Source organism: Orbicella franksi, chromosome 9 (genome assembly GCF_964199315.1).
Source record: "Orbicella franksi chromosome 9, jaOrbFran1.1, whole genome shotgun sequence".
In the NCBI taxonomy this organism is placed as follows: Eukaryota; Metazoa; Cnidaria; class Anthozoa; order Scleractinia; family Merulinidae; genus Orbicella; species Orbicella franksi.
The window spans coordinates 19,513,065-19,534,026 of NC_138153.1; the positions used below are offsets into that span (position 1 = coordinate 19,513,065).

The following is a 20,962-nucleotide window of genomic DNA, read 5'->3' on the forward strand; positions in this document are numbered from 1 at the left end:
GCAAGAGGAACACATGTCTATGTGGAGAGAGAAGTCATTCGATGAGATCAAAGAGGGATCCACCTGCCACCAGCACTCCATCTTTATTGATTTAGGTGAGTAAGAAGGACAGTGTTGATGTAGAATTCTCAAACGTATTATTAGTCATCAAGTTTAAACAAGGAAATCATGACTGTGTTTGGATATCTGATTTAAATAAGCATAGATTTTTACGAGTTTATTTCTCTGTTTTCTCCTTAGGGTTAGTTTCGATTGAGAAGATATATCAATCAATCAATCAATCAATCAATCAATCAATCAATCAATCAATCAATCAGTCAATCAGTCAATCTAGACAGTGCTGCTTTGACCACATTTCCAAACGCCTCAAAGTTCGTCAAAAATACTCTGCTGCGTGTTGTATTTTCAACTCTCTTCTCAGTGTTCGGAAATGTGATCAAACACGGCCTTTCGTGTTTGATATATTACTTGAACTTCGCTTCAAAGACCAGCCGAGGCATAATATTATGATCAATTAAGCACTGGTAGTTGTACATATACCTATAAAGGGTCATGTTGGGTTGCTTAGTAATTTTGTCATTATCTTCTTTCCCAGGTCGCACATTTCCCAGTCACCCATACTTTTCTGCTCAGCTGGGTCATGGTCAGCTGTGTTTGTTTAACATTCTGAAGGCATACTCTGTGTTAGATGAAGAGGTTGGTTACTGTCAGGGCCTCAGCTTTGTAGCTGGAATCCTACTGATGCACATGAAGGAACAGGATGCGTTTGATACTCTCAGGTTTATGATGTACAGGCTTCACGTTCGGAAGCAGTACAGACCGGACATGCAAGACTTACAGGTAAGGACACTGAGAAGAAGAACAAGAAATGGCTTCAGTCCACTTCTGTAGTCTGAAACAAGACACTGAAAAGGATTTTCAAGGCAATGTTTTTTGGGGGGGCTGGGGGGTTGGGGGCGGGGGGGGGGGGCGGTTGATAATCGAAAAGTTGGGTGTGAACTCCGAGGGTGTGAACTTGATCGGATGCAGAAACTTGGAGATTCTGAGGACTGAATTGAAGATTTAACGCTCCTCTTTCTGTCTTTTGCAACAAATAGTGACATATAGTTGAATTCCGCTTATTTGAACTCGAGGAAAATGAAAACTAGTGCGAAATAGTGGGAGTTCAAAGTAGTCGATAGTAAATGGGCAAATCCAAGAAAAATGGTTTTGAATTCAAAACAACCGAGTTTGAAAAAGTGGGGTTAAACTTTAGTATAAAATGCACCAGGCTAGATGGAGAGCTGTGCACTGAGACAGAAAAAAAGCTTAAGGGTTGCAGTCGCTGTGTCTGTTGTAATCCTGACGGACTTAGTGCCCTGTTATTGTTGATTACAAGAGGCTTATTAATGACAATCAAGTTAGCAGTTGGACTGCTTTGCAGTTCCTGCCATTCACTCTAAATCATACTAGACACTCTGCTTATTGGACATGTTAATCAATGCTCATATTGTAATGCACAAACACTTGTTTCACTCTCCTATTTCCAGGCACAATTTTATATGCTGTCAAGGTTGTTACATGATTACTATGAACCAGTGCACGAGTTTCTCCTGGAACTGGAGATCACACCGACGCTTTACGCTGCCCCATGGTTCCTCACGCTCTTCGCGTCTCACTTCCCAGTAGGCTTTGTGGCACGAGTGTTAGGTGAGTGGTGTTTTCTTTGTTTGCCGCCATACGCTTGTTAAGTTTAGTTAGGAAATAAGTGCACCTGCACTTATGTAAGCAAAGTTTGGGCACAAGAAAATTATTTGTTATTGACTCAGCTTGCCGTTTCAGTGGGGAGGTTGCTAAGTAACGCGACTTTAGAGTGACAGCATTGTGACATGTACTTCAAATTATTGTGCAAGTTTCTGACTGGTTCAAATGACAATCGAAAACTATTGGACAGGTTCGCGTGAGCACAAGCATCTTCTGTCAACTGATACTAAGTCGAGGAACAACAGCTCACGCGAACCTGTGCAGCAGTTGTTGATTGTTATTTTGTTCCTCAACTCAGTGTTTTTTCTAAGGGTGAGTGACTGAACTCTTTTTCCCCTTTTCAGATATGATGTTCCTTCAAGGAATGGAGGTCGTGTTCAAGGTCAGCTTGTTTCCCTGAATCACTCGTACTTCTTACTCACAATAGACCCACTGCCAAAGTCAGTGTATCAATATATTCAGCCGGTAATCCTTGCACAGTGTTTTCGGGAGGGATTCCAGCCTGACCTTTGCATTAATTACGTGTATCTTTAGCTGTCATGTTTCATGTTTCAGTGTTAGAGTTATATGGAAAGACCTGATTTCATCGTTTAGATATAGAACATCGTTTAACACTAAACTGTCAAGGCTTATAGGCTGTTCACTGGCTTGATACTATACTCGGGTAGTTGTTGACTGAGTGTGAACACTCAGCAGGAAAGTGTTATTTAGCCGACGCCAAAAAGGTCGAAATCTTAGTGGAAAACACGATTAATTCTCGTTGGCTGGCCTACAACATCAATCCACTGTCAATTGTCACTGGTCCCTTTTTGTCTCATCTATTTTCTTCACCTGCGGATAGTGTTCCAGTCCCCAGGCTCATTTGCTGTGCATATGATAAAAAGCAATGGAGTTCTTGCTTGCAGAAACTGACCAACAGGTTTTGTTTTGACTGTTAAAGGTGGTCCTGCTTCTACTTGGGTCTTGCCAAGAGGAACTGCTGACCAGTGATGGACTGGAAGGTGCTGTAGAGGTCATGAAAACTTCACTGCCGCCATTTGCAGAACAGAATGTGGAGTGGCTGGTCAGTCAAGTACTGTCTCTCGACATAACTAAAGATCTCGAGTCTTACGAGGTGAGTGATATACTTCTGAAGTCATTGTCTTGTGAGTCTGGTGGCTCTTTAGGAGGAAGTTCTGTTAGGGAGGGGGCTTATTAGAAAGAGTTTGTAACCAGCCCAGTGTAATCTTGGAATTTTTTCTTCTAAAATGTTTTGATTGCGTTCTTTTCAGGTGGAATACAATGTTCTCAAAGAGGAGGATTTAAGTATCGCGTCGTTTGACGAGATCGAGAGTGAACGAGTAGAGTCACTGGAGGCGGAAAACACCATTAAGACCAAACAGATCCAAAATCTTAATGAGCAACTCTCTTGTGCTCGAAACACTGTTCAGAGCCTGGAGAGCACCATTAACACCATGCAGATAAACCAGACCGAACTTCAGGGCATCATCCGATCTCTACGAGCCGAGAACGAAAGCTTAAAGAAAAACTTTGAAAAACTGAAAACTCAGGTACTTGCCAACGGCGATGCTGTTGGCGTCGAAGAACTGTCGAACGCTCCAACGAACGATATCACGAATACTCTAACCGAGTGCAGCACGATCAAACCGACTTGTGCCGAGACGAATGCCAGTTCTACCGAAGAAAACACGGACAGTTATGAGCACATTGGCAGCGGAAACGATCTCACAGACGATGAAGCAGATTCCGACGAATTCATTGAGAGGAAGCCTCGGTCGGTTAGCCCCAGTCCTCCTCTCAGTGACAAGTGCGAAGATCTGGTTGTCAGTAGATGAAGTAACTCTGGTAATGCCTGAAAAGAATCTATTTTTCCTAAGGAGATAATTTAGGGGCTGGTTTGGGGAGATGATATCACATAGCTCGTAATTTTGGTTCTGGCTGACTGTATTTCGTTTTGATGCTTGACTTGCCAGCAAAAATAGGGAAATGCTAAGGAATCTTACATCACATACTTTTCACGCGTTAGTAGTCTTTGCGTCATTCGCATTTCACTTGGTAACACCGTTTACAACGATGGTCACGCACTCGCAGCAGTTACGCATTTACGCTTGTACGCACCCACTCAAATCGTTTTTGAATATGATGGATTTTTGCAAGCTTCAAAGAAACGTATATAAGATTTAGTGATTATTTTTGTGGGATATAAACCAGATTCGGCTTCTGTCATGTTAGGAGGTAAATAGATTTCATCAGAACGGGTACAAATTGCGTAAATTTAATGTCGAGCCTCTTGCGCAGATGTTGGTTTGCTCGTCACACAATCTAATGCGTGTCACGCAATCTGTTCGTGTGGAGAGGGAGTGCGTGACGAGCGAAAGCAAGATGTCGGCTTAGGAGGCCATTGTTGATCGCTTAAGTAAACAAATATGCTTGTTATACAGGCTGTAAATTAGTGAGAAATACTTAGCTAATATTGATGTGAAATAATGAATTTTAGATTTGTTACATGTAATGTGAAAACGAAAATATGGTTATTAATTGCACCATTTCTTTTGTAAAAATGTTTTTCGCTGTATTGTTTTAATAAGTTTTGTTGATTTGCAACAAGTCGATCATCTGGACGGTCGATGGTACGTTTGCAAATAGCTAATCACGCGGAGAGGCTGACTGCAACGTCTGCCTCAAATCAATAGTTAAAGATTCAAGAATGTTCTATGTTCTTTGCGACTAAAAGGGCGTATTTCTCAAGATGCTCTCAGTTTTTCCTTTTGCCTCTATCTCAATGTAAAAATTCCCCTGACTAGTCATTTTTGGTAGTGTTAGTTGAGAAATGATCTTTCTCTGGATAATTTCCTTTTGATTGTTGATTCTGTCTTGATGCCCTTGCTTATTTCATGACACTACAGAGTCTGGAGAAATACGACCCATAGATTTACCAACATAGACTATTGAATTAGAGAAAAAAAGGAAAAGAAATAAAAACACGAATCCTTGATATAATTTTATTTTTCAAAATTATCGAAAGCTACTTTGTATTTGAGTTAATTTTCTTCAGATTCATTTATGAAAATAAGTTAAAATTTGGGATGCTCTGTAAATTAATTGTGAATTCAGAGACAAAGCAATCATTAAAGAGTCATTTGGCAGGGTACTGGATGTTGTGTAGTGTTTCTTTGGGAAAGAGTGTTTACAAATTAATAGTTACACAGAATGAACAAAGATAATTTAGTTTATTTCTTCACGTTTCTCTACAACTACTAAAATATCAGTAAAAAAGAACAATGGAGAAGGAGGCATCCAAAAGCGCTACACTAGGGACACTTCATGAATAAACTAATTAGAAGTGTGAAGGTAACAAAGATTGCATTGTGAAAAACCCTGGGATGATTTGGTGGTATTATAAGACGGGTCGCCGGAAAATACTTAGTTTATTAACCATTTACACGAGGAAAGCGGTTGGTTCACGGGTTTGACAACTGGTACGCAAAGTCCCATACGAGACCGGAGCAGAATGTTCTCGGAGCATCTTGAGCTAAGCACAAAATTATTTTTGAGAACAAATTTGAGCCACCTGGGAGCCTTCTGAAATCCAAAAATGGCCTTTTTCTGTTACGGAAAATACCAGGTTAATGTTTCAATTCAAGATAAACCACAATATCATCTACACTAAAGACAAACTTAAAAGAGCCAACATAATAGCTGATGATTTATGCTATCTATGTAAAGGTGAACAGCATACAATCCAGCATATGTTTTTATAGTGCTTCCATGTAGCTTTATTTTGGAATGAATTTTTCGACTGGTGGTCGCAAGTCAGCAGTGAAAACATTCAGTTACCAGACTCAACAATTTTATAGGGACCTACAAACCCACTCAAGCACCATCAACCCCTAAGCTTGGCTTTGTTGGTGGCAAGATACATTAACCGTTCTCGCTGTTTGAGATACAACTTCGAGAAAACATAATGACTGAAAGGTACATTGCAATAAAAAACAAAACTGCCAAGCTCTTTAACGAGAAATGGAAATGCCTTATATTTAAAGATTTTGTTCCAGAAATTTTGCCACCACCAACATCTCATTAGGACAAATTAATTTACTTACTTTGTGTCAATGATGTCATGGTTTTCAAATTTCTAATCAGTAGCGCTTAGCATTAATTTATTTCTATATCTATTGTAGTCCTCAAAGTGCCGTAGTTTTCTTTTTGCGCGGACTTATCTTTACTCTATGTTTTATTGTACTGTAAGTGTTTTCTTCATGAATCAATCAATCAATCAATCAATCAATCAATCAATCAATCAATCAATCAATCAATCAGTCAATCAGTCAATCAATCAATCTTGAGCTAAGCAGTCGGCCAGCCGCGCGTATGGGATGAAACTGGCGGGTGGGAGACTATTTTTATCACTGAAGGCTAACCAGGGCGTTCTACTCTCTCCGCAGAGTTTCCAAACGTTCGTTATAGAAAGCCGCTGTACGAATGATTGAATGAATAAATGACATGGGAAAAAATACCAGTACGAGGCGAAAGTCGAAGGGATCGCATTTCACGTAACCCTGCGCCTGCACTAATATCGTTTAGCGGATTCTCCCCACCCGAAAACCCCCTTAGAGCGTCTGCGGAGGAGAGGGGCTTTTTAGACAGGTGCGGATTCTTCCTCGTCCCCAGGCGTCACTGTTTAGTCCTTCATAGTACCTGCACGGTGAGTGTGAAGGTGTGGGACGGTTGCCCTCAGCTTCTGATTCCCCTTTGCGATGGACCCCGGGATCGATGAGGCAGAGCAAGAACCAACAGTAACTCACACTACATGACAGTTAAATCATAACTTTCATATGTGACCGTAAATAAAGATACAATTGGTCTGTATAAATGCCTCAATATGCCGGTCATACGAAAGGTATACACACTCAGTTTTGATTCATAGCTTGTTACAAAATGTATTCCCGTAATATAATAAATATCTGTAGACTTGAGGTAAAATTCCTTTACAAAAATTAAACAAAAATATAAAACTATTAAATAGAGAGGGAGTGGATCCCAATATCCGCTTCGTAGAATAATATACTACTTTTCTGCAGCAAATTCGGAATTAGCCAATCAGATGTCGTGTATGCTGTCCCAATATACAAACAATGGCCTCCAGTTGAGGCGAAAATATGCCTAGATATATTTGTTCGCGGACATTATCTGTTCCGAGAAGCGAACAGTTTTCCGAGAGCGTAGTTCGAGCGAAAATATTTGATGTATTACAATAATGACATACATGAATAGCTCGTAACATAGTCAGTCATTCAAGAGGTACTCTAAAATTCAGGCTTCTTAATCTTATACTCCAATAAAAAGACGTAGAGTGAGAACTTCGATTGTGGAAAACCGGTTTGCTTATACGAATTGTTTTCCTTTTTCTGCTCTCCGTTTTAAGTATCCAAGAAGCTAAAAACTAGTGGTTTGTTTCCTTGTATCTTCAGCGACATGAGCAGAATTGTCAGCTCCTTGAAGAACGACTCCGGGCTGAGGTTGATTGTGCGTTCTCTTGTAGCACACGATACAACTGGATATAACGAGACATAAAAGAACTAGTACTCCAAGACTAATTCCCACGGCCTTTAAAATCTGTAGAGTTGTATCTGAGGAGAGAACATCAAAAGTGTACGTTGGTTCAACATTCAATTAATGCATACCGTATGAAAGTATCACTTAATAACCCGGCTCTGTAATCTGTGACATTTACTCAATAATAGGACTCCTTCTCCTCCGTTTTCAATTTGAGTTGCAATTTTTCATAAAGCAACTTCAGTAACATTAGAGGAAGCAAGCAAGTAGTCGAAAGAAAGAACAAACATATGAACTAAGGAACGTAAAAAAGCACGAAAGGAAAGAACGAATGATCGAGCGAAAGCAATTAGCAAGAAAAAAAAAAAAAAGAGGGAAACATTGAAAATGTGTTAAACGTTATTCATTTTTAACTGACCTGTTTTCTTTGTTTTGTAGGTTGCCTTGAATCCGGGATATTTCGTTTTTCCACTGGACTTGAAAGCCACGCGCAAGTCCCACAAATCTGAAGTTATCTTTGAGGGTTTATTTGATCCACAAAACTTTCCTACAAGTTCACTCTCGCTAAACAGGCCATCACGCACCTCCACGTAATCCTCAGAACAGTCAGCGGAGTCGGACAGATTGAAGAAATCGAACGACAGTTCAATTATGGAATCAGTATCTACATTGATGCTCCAAACACATTCAACAGAATCATCATATGGCAGAGGGTAGTTGTAACTGGCCAAGGTTCCAGTCTCTAACTTTAACTTGACCCGCAGGTTGCGCGCAGTGCAGGAAAAAGGTGCTGGTACTAAAATTAAAAAAAAAAAAGCGTCAAAATGAAGCCAAGTAATTCATGCAGTTCTTAGGATATAAACGGAAGATGCAAAATAATTTTCGAGGCGACGTTGCATGTGAAACAATCAAAAGTGAGTTGCAAAGAAAATTCAGATGAAAAATGTCTGGCTCTCAAACTAGAACTTACACTCGAACCTGACTTATTGCGCAAGGAAAGTGCATAACTAAGTCAGTGTCTGGTGTAGATGGAAGAAGAAACTTCAGTGTGAATCGGAGTCGAGTTGGTCAGCTTATCGCGCGTGTTATTTACTAATCTTGCGTGTTTCCTCGCGCGCCGGCGAGGCCTGGATACAGCTGGCGCAAAAAAACTAAAGATCAAGCAATAGGCCGTTTTCGTATTCTCGGTACTGGACTTGAACTAGCTTGCAATGGAGGCTCATGCATTAATCTCAGTGGCAAGCTACTTCCAGTTCAATAACGAGAATACAAAACGGTGTAATATTGCTGTTGGAAGGCAAGACTGACAGCTGTGAACCCAGCTAATGCAATTACCAGCCAGTAGGGGAAAATGTGAACCAAGATCTTATATTAATGAAAGAACAGAATGAAAACCTTACACTGATTGACCATCTCAAACAGGGCATGGAATCCAGTTCCGTATTGGAATGAATCATCTGAAGACTGGAACTGAACCCAAAGATGGCGACCGCTGGAAAACACCGAACTCTCAAAGTCGTGTCCACAGAATGTTTTTATCAAGTCGCTTGATGAACTCTGGCCATCACGAATTTCAAGATTAGTTCCTTCTTTGCAAATATACGCGAAGAAAAGGGACGTTATTCTTAACTTGACGAAGTTTCCTTCCGGTACTGTTATAATCCAGGTACATTTCATGTTGCGGGGAAATGTCTGTGGATACAGTGGTGAAAAAAGCCTTCCTGTCTCTCCACTTAAAGGAATGACGTTGTCTATTCCTTGCGTCTTACACGGCCCCATGGTCGCTGAAATGAAAAACAAAAACACCTTTACTTGATGCATACAAAACGTCTACGTATCATACTGAAAATTCCTAATTTCTAATTTTATTTCTATGCAAATCAGACAAATCACGTGATTCATGCATATAAATTGGAAACCTCGCTAGCAATAGGCGAATCGTTGCTGACGTCATTGTTTACATTTTTCCTCATTAACATAGGACTTATAGAAGTATAGAAGGCATCATGCTAGACACGATTTTATTTGAAAAACTTAAAGAGCTTGTGAAACTTAATAAGTGGTGAAATATTTGGCTCTTTGGGTGTAATATTCGAGGAGAAATTGGCTTTCAAAAACATCAAAATTTCTGTGTGGCAAAAGCGCTGTTAAGCTCATACCAGGGGCATACATTCTTTGTAAAATTTTAAGCTTTTAAACCCTCGTCGCACAAAAAGTATTCAATACATCGCGCTCAAATTCCTTGGGACAGTTAATCGTGCTGTGCCTTTTCAATATTCAGTATTAATCTCTTTGTAGCTCCATCAGAAACTGTATCGTTTATGGTAATGAGGCAAATATTGTAAACAAAGATTCTCCTATAAGTGCTGACTTACGGTCTTCAACTGCTGTATAGCTTGCATGGAATCCTGGGTATCTTCCAGAACTGTCAGCCACGAAATCCACGATCATTTTTGTGTGGTTTGACTGAATTGCTGTGGGAAGTGAAGAACCACAGAATCTGCGCGAGTCTGTCAACATGCCACCCGTCTGCCAGGAATATTTTTCTTGCTTAATCCGAACATAGTCCTCTTGACAATCTTGAGATTGTTGTAAATCAAACGAGTGAAACGTGAAATTGATGTTGTAACCAACAGGGACCTCAATTGTCCAGGAACAGCTAACGTCATTGGAGTAAGGCAGGGGATATTGATAGCTTGCGAGTTCACCACTAGTGTTACGTAGTGTAATTCTATCATAGTCGCCTGAGGAAGATTTAGAACAAGCGTATGGAGCAGGAACTGCCTTAAGAGTTTCGTATGTGGCGATAAAGCCGCTGACAGAGCTCTCGGATGCAATAACATAAGTAACTAACAAACTGCTTCCTCTTGAGTAAACCACTTCCGCTTTGAATAGATAACAGAACTTCCTCAGATATATCCACGTGGAATTCGTTACGTCATAAACCTCCACATAACTGCTGTTACATGATCCGTACACGTACCAGAAGGTAAGTCTTATGAAGTTCCCGGGGGGTACAGAGATATTCCAATGACATGATCCGTCTCCGGGATGGAGAGGAAAGCTCGGACTTGCGAAGCTCATTCCTTCACCAGTCATGTGCACAGTGCTGTTTTCACTTGGCTTACAAGTTCCCGATGAATCTAAAACGTTCAAATCAAAAATTGGATTAGTGTCTCGGTGATAAGCACAAAGGTACGAAATATACCCACTAGAATTATTCGTTATTTTCCTTTCTTTTTACCACAACCGACTCGTTTAACCCCAAGAAAACGGAAACATAAAGAATGCGTAACTCTACAGCTGTATGCTAAGTTTCCCTGCTTCAAAGTAAAGGCGACGCAAAAGTTGATCAGGTACGTATTTACATTATGTAACGTTTATTCTACTATTCTGTTACTTTGTCATTTACATCACTTCAGTTTGTTGGTTCATATGTTAAATAAGGGCGTATCCCCCTAGAAGAAGTGTTGTGCAGAAAATTCAGATAGAGGGAGCCGAAGAAATTGCGGCAGAGCGCAGGCAACACCCCTCCCAAACCGAATCAAAAATTCGCTCTGAAGACGGTTGGTCTATTTTTTTTTTTTCGGCAATACAAGAAAAAAAGGAGGGGGGACGCCCCCTTCAGCCCTTCAGCCCTTCATAAATCCACCCCTGTTATGTGAAATAACGGCAAGCAAATTGTTCATTTATATTACCTGCGGTCACCGTTGTGTAGTTCGCAATGAAACCTGGACCAGTGCTGTAGAGTTCTCGGACCCGGATACCGAGTTCATTTGTCATTGAGTAAACAACAAACGATGGTTTCTGTCCACAATGAGATGTTAAGATCGAGTTTTTCTTATTTATTGTCTGCACAACATCAATACAAGCTCCTACTGCAAGTCGAAAGGACGAAAAATCCACTCGAACCACTTTTCCTTTGGCTGTGAATATCTTCCAGTAGCACTGCGTGACAGGGTAACTGGATGGATACCCAGGGGTTTTGAGGACACCGGAGGGATCTTTTATCACGATGTTTTGGTTTTCGTCCAATGAGTTCCCAGATGAACACGAGAGGGCTGGAAAGAAAGAATTAACAAGAATCAATCCGAAAGTGGGCTATTTACCCTGTTGCCATCTACTGTTAATAATAGTTCCAATTAAAGCATTCGGTAAATTTTTGCAAAACCGCCAGTTTAGAAAAGTTTACATTGAAGAGCAGCACCACATGACTGCTCGATAGCTTTCATGTTAAATACTAAGGTTTCATGAGGGTTTCATCCACAGACGTAAATTCTCGACCAGTTTGTGCAACATTAATTAAGGCTTGGCGAAAAGTTTTAAACATTTCAACGCCATATATTGCAACATTGTTGGATCTTGTTAGGGATTATAAAGAAAACGAACACAACAAATTGATTGGGCGTTTAAATGTTGCGTGCGTTTAACCGGGCCGTTACTCCCTTGTTTATTCCAGGCCATACTCATTTTCAGTTGGTCACAAGACCGTATAGACCCGAGAAAGCAATAAATGTCGCTAAAAACGAAGAAGTACAGCGTCACCTTAGAACTACAGTAACACAGGAGGATTTTCGACCTACACCCAAAATTAAAACTCTAGATCTCTTCCCTTCCTTTATTATCACCTCTCCCGTCACGCAATAAGAGGGGGTGAAAATCAAACCCCTAGGAGTTGTGCACAAGCTACTCAGTTTTACCTGGAGTGATGGCTGTGTACGACACAAATAATCCCTTTGCTCTCCAAAGTATCTGGTTATAGCTTTTCAACAACACGTACAAACTGTTGAACTTGGAGTATATTGTAACGGTTCTTGTCCTATAACTCCGACGAAAAAGGTTGATCAGACTGCGCTCCAAGCCATCTACATCATAAACCTCCACCTTGTCGTTTTTGGCATTGTTATTCAATCTGTATGTAAGATGAAGCGCCACAGTGTGATTCTCGGGTGCAGTGATGTACCATCCACAGGTCGTGTTTGTCGGATAGCCGTTAGGGTAATACGGGCTGGAAAAGTTGTGTTCCACAGGCGACAACGGAGCATCAAAGGTACTGTTAAAAGAACACTCTGAAAAAAGAAATAAACTTACATTAGGCGTGAAAGCACTTAGGCGGACGTGGAAAGGCTGGGAAAAAGAGCTCGGATTTAGCGCCGCGGAGCCTTGCAGGGTTCAGGGTCCTCCAGTGAGCGTGTCGCGCACGCAACGGTTTCCACGATCCCTAAAAAAAATTGACACCTTTTGTTCGCTACTAATGAGATTGAGGTGGCTCGAAACAGTATCCAGCACTTTCCAAGACTTGGATTTTCAAACTTTAAGGTGGCTCTTCCTATCCTGCTAATCAAAATTTGGTAATATAAAAAAAATTCACCGTGCCGTTTTTAATTATAAGCCCTTAAAGCTATAATTAAAAGTGTTTTAAGTAGGTCATACCGTTGCTGTGGTAACCTACTGTGCCACGAAAATGAAAACAACATGTTGACCAATGATTGGGCAGGTTTTTGATACCATGATTGTAGCATCAACTGATAAAGAGTGGTTATCAATGACCCATCTAAATCTAAATCTTGGAAAGTGGTTGGAAACTGTTTTGAGCCACCTTAAAACGAAGCTGTCTCAGGTCTTTCTGCTGATGTTGTTCCACACATGCGACAATATCGTTCCCAGAGTCTCTTCTTTCTATAAGAAAAGAGACCCTGGCCTGGGAACGAAGTCGCGCATGCGAGAGAAAACCTCTACTAACCGGGGGTGAGGTACATCAAGTCAACATTTATTTCCTAACAGGTGAACTTTTCGTTTAAGAGTAACAACACCAAACTGTTCCTATAAAAAGGAAATGAGGATCGTTGGAAATTTTGAACGAATTATACGGCCGATTTAGACAATGCAGCTTTGTCGCTGAAATATTCCTGGGTTTATTCACACATCAGAAAAACATGGCCGCCATACTGAACTACATGCGGACTTACTCAGTCCAGGCTTCCCCGGCCAATACAACGCGAGCGGATACAACAACTTTTTTGGTAGAATTCTACTAGTATACTAATGCAAATGCTGCAATCTGATTGGCTGAGCTACTCGTATACTATCATTAGAGTGCAGTAGCTGTCGGCCGTCTACGAAATGGCGAGGTTTTTCCGTTTTCCTGACGTTTTCGAGGAACGTTTAAACGCAAATGGATAATTAAGTTCCTGAGAAGACTAAAAGAAAGTCATTTACGGTTTCTTGATTCGCTCCATTCGCTCTCGATTTCTATGAGGTGATATATCACCTCATAAAAATCTCAAGCTCATAATCTAATTGTTAAACAGCGCTTTGCTGCTCATGCGTCATGCCAAAATAGCATACAACTTTCATAAGTGAACATTGTCCGAGGCTACAATTGTTGTAGACTTTAAAAGCGTGTTTCAAAATCATTCAACCTTTCTGTATCTGACACGACAGTCCCGAGCAAGCTGTAGATTTGATTTCCACGAATCAATAGCAGATTTGCACGTTGTCGTCATTTGACTACAACTACAACTATTCGAGCCGTAAGCCCAGCTGTCGCGTGGCGGTGGCAAAGTTGTGCGGTCTAGATCAGCCCTAAAAGATACCAGAATTTCGATTTTGGGGAGAGGTCGACATGCAAATCACTGCACAAGTATAAACTTTCCCTTTTACCTTCAAAGTCCATCGCTTTGTAAGACACTCTAAAACCGCTGGTAAAATTGTTTATGCCTTTCTTCGTCTCGATCCATAAACTACGACCACTGGACAAGAGCTGATATTCTATCAAATCATCTCTGGAGCTATTAAGACAGTATTCTACAAGTATGTCACTTGATTCTGCAGGCCCATCGTGGATCCTGAGGTACTCCTGATCACAGGGCATTCTGAAGTTGAAGACAATGATGTCAATGGTGAGCACCTGTCCTTCAGGGGCTGTGATGTTCCAAACGCAAGAGGAATTAAATGGAAGCAAGTAGGTGTCATTTTGAAGAACGCGCTCGTCCTCCCCAGCTGTTACAGTGGCAGTCGAATGCTGATTAGCACTACAGCCTGAAAATATAAACGTACACCAATGATACTCTTGCGATGGTATTTACCAGAAAAAAGGACCACCCTGCGCTCCTAACCCAGTCGCTTTTTTGGGTTCGTCACGGAAATATTGCATGACAAGTCCAAAGAAGTTATATCACCCATGCGTAGCATGACACATGTCGAAGTCGCTTTCATAGGATACCCGCACCAGTCTTCCCTCTATTCCCTATTGTAACTCAGTTCTTCATTGACTTTTGTATTAGTAAAGTAAATTCTCCCTGAAAATGAAAACCTGTACTCTCATGCAAAAACTTAACCTAGGGATTCTTACATGTAATAAAAACTTAAAAGTGAGCTTGTTTTCCCCCAGCTCCCTTCCCCCCACCACCACAAACTCTTTGTGGGGGATCGTGCAGGGCCCTGGTTTCGCAAAAATTTCGACACTGCTTCATGGCATTGTCTTTTTCCACATTGTTATTTGTCTTCGGGATCGCTACTCTAAAGCGTATAAAACAACATACGTCAAACAAGAACATTATATTGCATGGCACTGATTGGGTCAATATGCTGGAAGATATCAAGCTTGCACAACTGCGGGAGGTCCAGTGGGTGTGGACATTTTCATAAACTTGACTCCATGACAAACCACCTGTTCTTTGCAGGTTTTTATGTTATTTTCGTTTTGCAGGTTTTTATCCTCGTTGAGGACGTGGCTTTTAGACAGTTTGTTGGCTGAAGTTTAGTTGGGCGAGGGTCGGACCGATAATATGCATTCCCGTGTGACGTAAAGAAGGGCATGATTTGTGTTGGATATGCTTGAGTAAATTCTGCCCGCAAAATAGCTCAAATTCACTTGTTCCGCCGCTTTTTCCGCTCGGCTAAAACAATTCTACTCGTGCTCTGCTCGGTGCAATAGTAATTTGTTCACTTTTAATACTTAATTCAAAGTCTTTAAAAGTAATTATAACGTTTCCCCTATCGGCAGAATTTATCCACTATAAATATCTATAATATTTTTTTTAATTTCAGAGACGCAGTTGCTGTTGAGTTGCCAGACGGACCACTATAAGTGGGGTGTGAACCCTAAACCTCTTGTATGTCTTGTTTTACGTCTTGAGCTTACACATTCGGTTAATTTTTGTTAAAAAATTAAAAATAATTAATAATTAGTTGCAGTTACATTGACAGCGCCGATCTTCCACACAAGACATGAGAGTTTTGGCGTAATTTTCTCTTCTTTCTGTTATTGGCATAATCAGCATACAAGCCTTATTTATATAATAATAGTATTATGAAATACTACCTTCTGTAGCCAGTGACTTCAGCAACAGTATTAAACCTAAAAACAAAAAAAAGGGTTGTATTTACACATATTGCATTATTTTACTGACAGAGTATAATATTAATGCCTTGATTTGTTAGGAATATCACTCCTTTACTATCCACCTACTTATTGCGAGTGTGAAATCAACACGTTTCGATCGCCAGCGATAATATGGCAACAGTGATAAAAATGTGATATTTTCCAGGGATATTTCTCTTCTCTACTTCCAGCGTATATGGGATTATCTTTCTTGTCAAATAAAACTGATATTTCAAAGGGATTTTAATTAATATGCGTAATTCTTTCCATTTTGCGCTTGCACAACCATAAACACGTATTATCCGTACTCTCATCAAAATGGCGTCAAGAAAAGAGAGGACCATGTTTATATTGAAGTAAACAAATGAACATTTCATCTCGCTCACACATATCACGTCAATGAAATCGACTTGTTTCAGTTACAAATATTAAATTACATCAGGTTGATGATTAGCCACGTCGATACCGTCGTCAATGCATTTCGCCTTGTAATCAAACAAGAGGAGGTTGATTATACGATTCTCCATAAAATGATTCTCCTGGCTGTAAACAACACCTGAATGACTTGCATTTACGGCACGGAACGCGCAGCGAGCGAAACGATTTTTGCGCAGCGAAAATCCGTTCGATAAACTCCGGAAAGGTGTCCGGGATTAAACCGATGCTGCTCCATTGCGTGCTAGTAAAGTATCGAAGGAGCTTTTCGCAAGTATTCATCTTGGATGCTGATATGCATTTCGTGCAAGACTTACCGAGGAATAGTAGCATTCTGTACTGCAGCCTAAACACCGCGACCTGAGCCGACGTCGACTCGTTCCCTCTCTTTCTGGTTCCAAACTAATTTTAGATCTGAACTCATGACATTTTGTAGTGAGATGAGAGTCACGCGATTTTGCTTGCCTTGTAAGGTAGTCACGTGATCCAGTAGGTCACAACGGAGTCAGCCAGGCGCATGAGCCCGCGGTTGAATCGGATTGCAGGTAAAAATGTAACGGATGGATTTTTGATGGATTCATTATCATGAATGTGCTAGTACAGTTCCCTGTCAACGTCCTCTATAACAGATCTGGTGATGCACTGAAAATCTCATCAACAGGGCAGGCAAAATTTCTCGACTGTATATCTCATTTGATTTTTCCACGGGCACGCGACGTACGGCGCCCACACGGCACCAGAGAAGAATAAAACTCACAATGGAATTGTTTTGAATCTACCCGTGGATCAGGGAGGGAGGGTCTCAAATGGACCCAAGTGAACAAGCAATTATAGCGCCACGTATAGCGAGTGGTACAATAAAGAACTTAATGACAAACTTTTTGGAGGATTTCCTTGGTTTAATTTCTCCCGGTGTCTCGCATTTTTTTTTTTTACCGGAGATCTAATATGTACGTATTTCCCTGGGGTTACTGTGTGTATCCTCTTTACCCTAGTGTATTTAATTCCAACCTGAGTGCAGTACGCATTTTCCCGGATATATCTTGTGTTTACCCCATGCAGAGCCAGGAGTGCGGGAAACCAGAGATTCAGATATGAAGTGATTTTTTTAGAAGTACTGAAACTAGGAACCAGTTTCCTTTTATTAGTCAGTTAGCTTTAATAAAGAAATGGACAGCACACAAGGCAAGGAGAATATATTTTTTATCACGGTCGGTTTCAAACCGACCTACTGACAGGTGCCTGAAAGACAATTTTCTTATAACCTTTCTGTTTTCTTTTCGGAGTCTGCTGGGTAAGTCAAAAGTATCAGGGGCATTTTAGAAGTCATCTTGCCTGACGTTAAGATGTAGATGTTCCATAGAGTATTGTATGATTTCTCGTTGGAGTTTTCACTCTCTCCTCAGTTTAGAGGCTCTTAATCATATGAGGAAAGGCGTCTAATGATATTTAGTGCGAAACCGATTTGTTCTCGTTTCACTGCAAAGTGATTAAAAAAACAAGAAGAGGCTTTGTACTCTCTCTTTCAATCGTGCAGTGCGTACTTTTGGTTCCCAATCTTCTTACGTGGGAGTAGTACGTGGGCGATAATGAATTAAATACAGTGGTACTAAAGTATTTAAGTTCAGTTGACGTTTGAAACGGAAAAATAGCACGGCAGAATTTTTTGGCAACGGAACAACTTCCGTTTTAACGAAAGAAGTAAACTTATCTAACGTTTTGTTCAGGCGAGACCAATCATACGTCAGTCATTTGAAATGTCCGATAACTTAGATAAGGCATTACATATCCCATTTGGTGTAGATAAAAATTACGAGGTTGGCTTTTTTTCGTTCACTTTCTAAGTATGCAAATCAAATAATGTTTGGGCGTAATCAAGCATTTCTTTAAACCCAAATGTAAAATAAAATGGCTGAGCCAAAGTGATCAATTTGTCAATGATGAATTACACAGGAACATGTCATTCACTCGACAGATCAGGGCGGAATGTGGAAGTTTAGAGATAAGGAGGGCGAATTTAAAAAAAAAATCAGTTCTTTTGATTTTTCCACTGGAACCAGTATAAATCAATTACAAGATACGTAAAGAAATTACGAATAAATATATTAATCGAAGCCTATCATGCAAAAACGCTCGGATTTTTTTCATTAACATAAATAAATCATCTTAATTTCACTCTGAGGTCGACGCTAAATTAATAGAAACCTAGCATAATGTCACTGTGGTAAATAAAGCATATAATGGAGTGACGCCCTGGGTGTATAGTTTTTCAATACCTCAGAGCAATCCAGTGTATTTATATTATTAGGGATTCTCTCAGTTTAGTACAAGACTTAAAAAATAATTTTTTTTAGCCAAATCTTTGAATTGAATGACGACACGACTCGGGGATGGTGAGCAAAAAGCCACCTTGGATCTATTATGAAAGCCGATAAGCATATTTCCCTATCTTATAGGTCTTTAACTGATGTAAATAGATGAAGCTTCAAATTAGTCATCGTAAATGGTTGCCTTATCTTAGTTATCGAGTGTTGTAATTGGGTCTTAACATAGAGCGTCCTTTCACATGGATATAGCGTCCGCTTGATGATCAGAAAAGTGTTTTATCTTTTAAAATGCTCATTCAAATTGAAAGTTCTCGTATTTAGCACCTTATTACGGCCATTGAGCGACTGTGTTGATTTTTGTTGTCAACGTAATTAAGCAAGGCGAGGCAAAATAACTGATTGTTTAGTCTACGCTAGGAATCGAAAATCCATTAATTCCTGGTTGAGTGCCATGAATATGCCGTAAATGCGACTGTATGAAAACAAATTGGAATAATCTATAATGGAACAGTTCAATCAAGGCATTCAAGCGATCAAAAAGCACTATCTTTGCTGGAAAACAGCGCAAATTATGGTAGAACTTTACCCATGAGTGGTTGACTGTCTCCACAGAGAGCAGCTGGGATCTCGACCGAAATCACGAAAAAGGACTTTTCAACCGTTGTCGTTATTATTTCATAACGACTGTGCGCGAGTACAAAATGAATTCGAGTGTAAAATTTTGCGTTGATTCGACTTTGTCAACAGAACTGGCTCGTTTCAAACTTTCTCCGAGTGTTTACCACATCCTAATGGGCGTATGTATTGCCAATAGTCTTTTATCGCCCTTGGCAGTATTAGGGAACGGGCTTGTACTCGTGGTAATCTTGAAGTTCTCGAGCCTGTACACCAACTCAAACATTCTGATATTCTCGTTAGCTACGACTGATATTCTCGTCGGGTTAGTGGTACAGCCGTCATTCTTGGCCTACATTGCCAGCAAGATCAAACTGAATTTCTCCTGCGAGGCACTCATGTCTTACTTATTTACCGAGATTTTCTGCCTTGGTCTCTCCATCTTCATGCTCTGCCTTGTGTGCTGTGACCGATACTTTGCAATCATGTTTCCTTACAAGTATCTCACCTACGCCACGAAGACCAGAGTGATTAAAATAGTTGCAATTTGTTGGGGTACGTAGTTTGCGTTTAACGTTATCTGCAGAGCACTGAGGGTGAAAAACGATGAGTTCTTCTCACCCGTCGCCTCTGTTGTTATCTCTGCAAGTTTCATTCTGAACATCATTTTGAATTTCAAAATCTTCAGAGTTGTCAGGCTTCACAAAAGGCAAATTCTCTCCCATAAACAAGCCACGCTTCCCCGCGGGAAACTCGAGAGATCTGGACAAGACAAGGATGTCCCGAGGGCGCGTTTACCCGATACCCGCCTAGCTATCACAGTGCTGTTAATCTCTGGAGTGTTGATACTTTGTTACTTGCCTCTTATGCTGACCTCTGTCGCAGACATGATTGTAGATGAAGACGACTTGTTCGATCACGTGATTTATCCATTAGCCGAGACTGTGGCATTCTTAAATTCTTCGCTAAATCCGTTTCTTTATTGCCTGCGGTTCAGGGAATTAAGACGCAAAGTTGGTCAGGTTTTAAGGATGACGAGCGGTTCAAAGAACAATCTGCGTCATGTTGATGGCTCACACTGAGGCATCAAATCTGCGTTTTAAACTCTACTTTTCGTTACAATAACTTCACAGTCGATCAGTTATAACAGACCAGAGGCCCCAGTTCCAGAGGTAAATCGTTATCCGGTGGAAAAGCGAATTTTTTTTTTCAAAAAAAAAAAAAAAAACGCTTTCTACCGGATAGTGATTTCTTCTGGGGGTAGCGTTAGTATCATGAACAACTGTGGACAAAGTTTTACCACCAGTTCCATATGCAATGCTGGTTCGAAACAGAAGCCTAGGCTCGCTTGCAAGTGTATAGAAATAAAATTAAAATAACTGAAGGGCCCATTAACCGATCTTTTCGAGCCGTTGCTAAGGAAAATTTATTCTCATATAACATCATTTTAGTTAGTTAGAGTTATTTCCTGTTTTTCATGATCAGTAGTACAAGTGATGACGTCATCAGGCCACGCTCTTGGTCATGTGACTAACACTGAAAATATACAAAGGTTCCCAGGCAAATTACTTTATCGGGATTTTATTCATTGATTTAATATTTTAATTTAAATCCTCGTTACGCTATGCATAGATTTTGTTTCATTTCTAAAAGGTCAGATTTTGAGAGAATTTCAAAATATTGAAAAATTCGTAATTATCTGAAAAAGGCATGATTTCGAAAAAGGAGTGCATAGCTATGTTTCCAACGTTGGCTTTAATCTAAATTCGTCAAAAAAGGCTGAAGTTAATGAAAAACCGCGTTTTCTTTAGCATTTAAAGAAACCGGAAGTGCGCCCCATATCTATTGGAAGTTACCTTATCAGCGCGTGCGCAATTTACACTACCAGCGCACTTCGGTA

The 20,962-nt window shown here is 40.3% G+C and overlaps 2 protein-coding genes and 1 pseudogene across 2 annotated transcripts in view; 2 read left to right on the top strand and 1 right to left on the bottom strand.

Moving 5' to 3' along the window:
* The window catches only part of LOC145497888 (TBC1 domain family member 1-like), a 19,495-nt gene extending 14,596 nt beyond the window's left edge, over positions 1-4,899 (top strand). The window contains exons 13-18 of the mRNA XM_081477760.1: positions 1-95; positions 596-840; positions 1,530-1,689; positions 2,088-2,125; positions 2,684-2,857; positions 3,015-4,899. The exon at positions 1-95 is cut by the window's left edge and continues 70 nt beyond it. Coding sequence (XP_081333886.1) covers positions 1-95; positions 596-840; positions 1,530-1,689; positions 2,088-2,125; positions 2,684-2,857; positions 3,015-3,578 — 1,276 coding nt within the window. The 3' untranslated portion in view covers positions 3,579-4,899. The remainder of the gene's footprint in view (positions 96-595; positions 841-1,529; positions 1,690-2,087; positions 2,126-2,683; positions 2,858-3,014) is intronic.
* Positions 4,900-5,801: 902 nt separating this feature from the next.
* LOC145497899 (cubilin-like) lies at positions 5,802-17,509 on the bottom strand. Its single transcript, XM_081477775.1, has 9 exons — positions 16,438-17,509; positions 15,626-15,661; positions 13,963-14,340; positions 12,000-12,368; positions 10,998-11,360; positions 9,675-10,442; positions 8,700-9,083; positions 7,718-8,095; positions 5,802-7,373 (listed from the first exon to the last, which is right to left on the bottom strand). The coding sequence occupies exons 1-9, from the start codon at positions 16,451-16,453 to the stop codon at positions 7,180-7,182; spliced, it is 2,886 nt and encodes a 961-aa protein (XP_081333901.1). The 5' UTR covers positions 16,454-17,509; the 3' UTR covers positions 5,802-7,179.
* A 1,628-nt stretch (positions 17,510-19,137) lies between these two features.
* On the top strand, positions 19,138-20,247 carry LOC145497970 (beta-2 adrenergic receptor-like; annotated as a pseudogene).
* Positions 20,248-20,962: the final 715 nt, after the last annotated feature.

Coding starts and splice junctions, on each gene's coding strand:
- LOC145497899 (XM_081477775.1), bottom strand. Junction 14,341..15,625: donor GAAGTCACTGGCTACAGAAG/GTAGTATTTCAT, acceptor TTATATTTTCAG/GCTGTAGTGCTAATCAGCAT. Junction 12,369..13,962: donor CAAAGCGATGGACTTTGAAG/GTAAAAGGGAAA, acceptor TTCTTTTTTCAG/AGTGTTCTTTTAACAGTACC.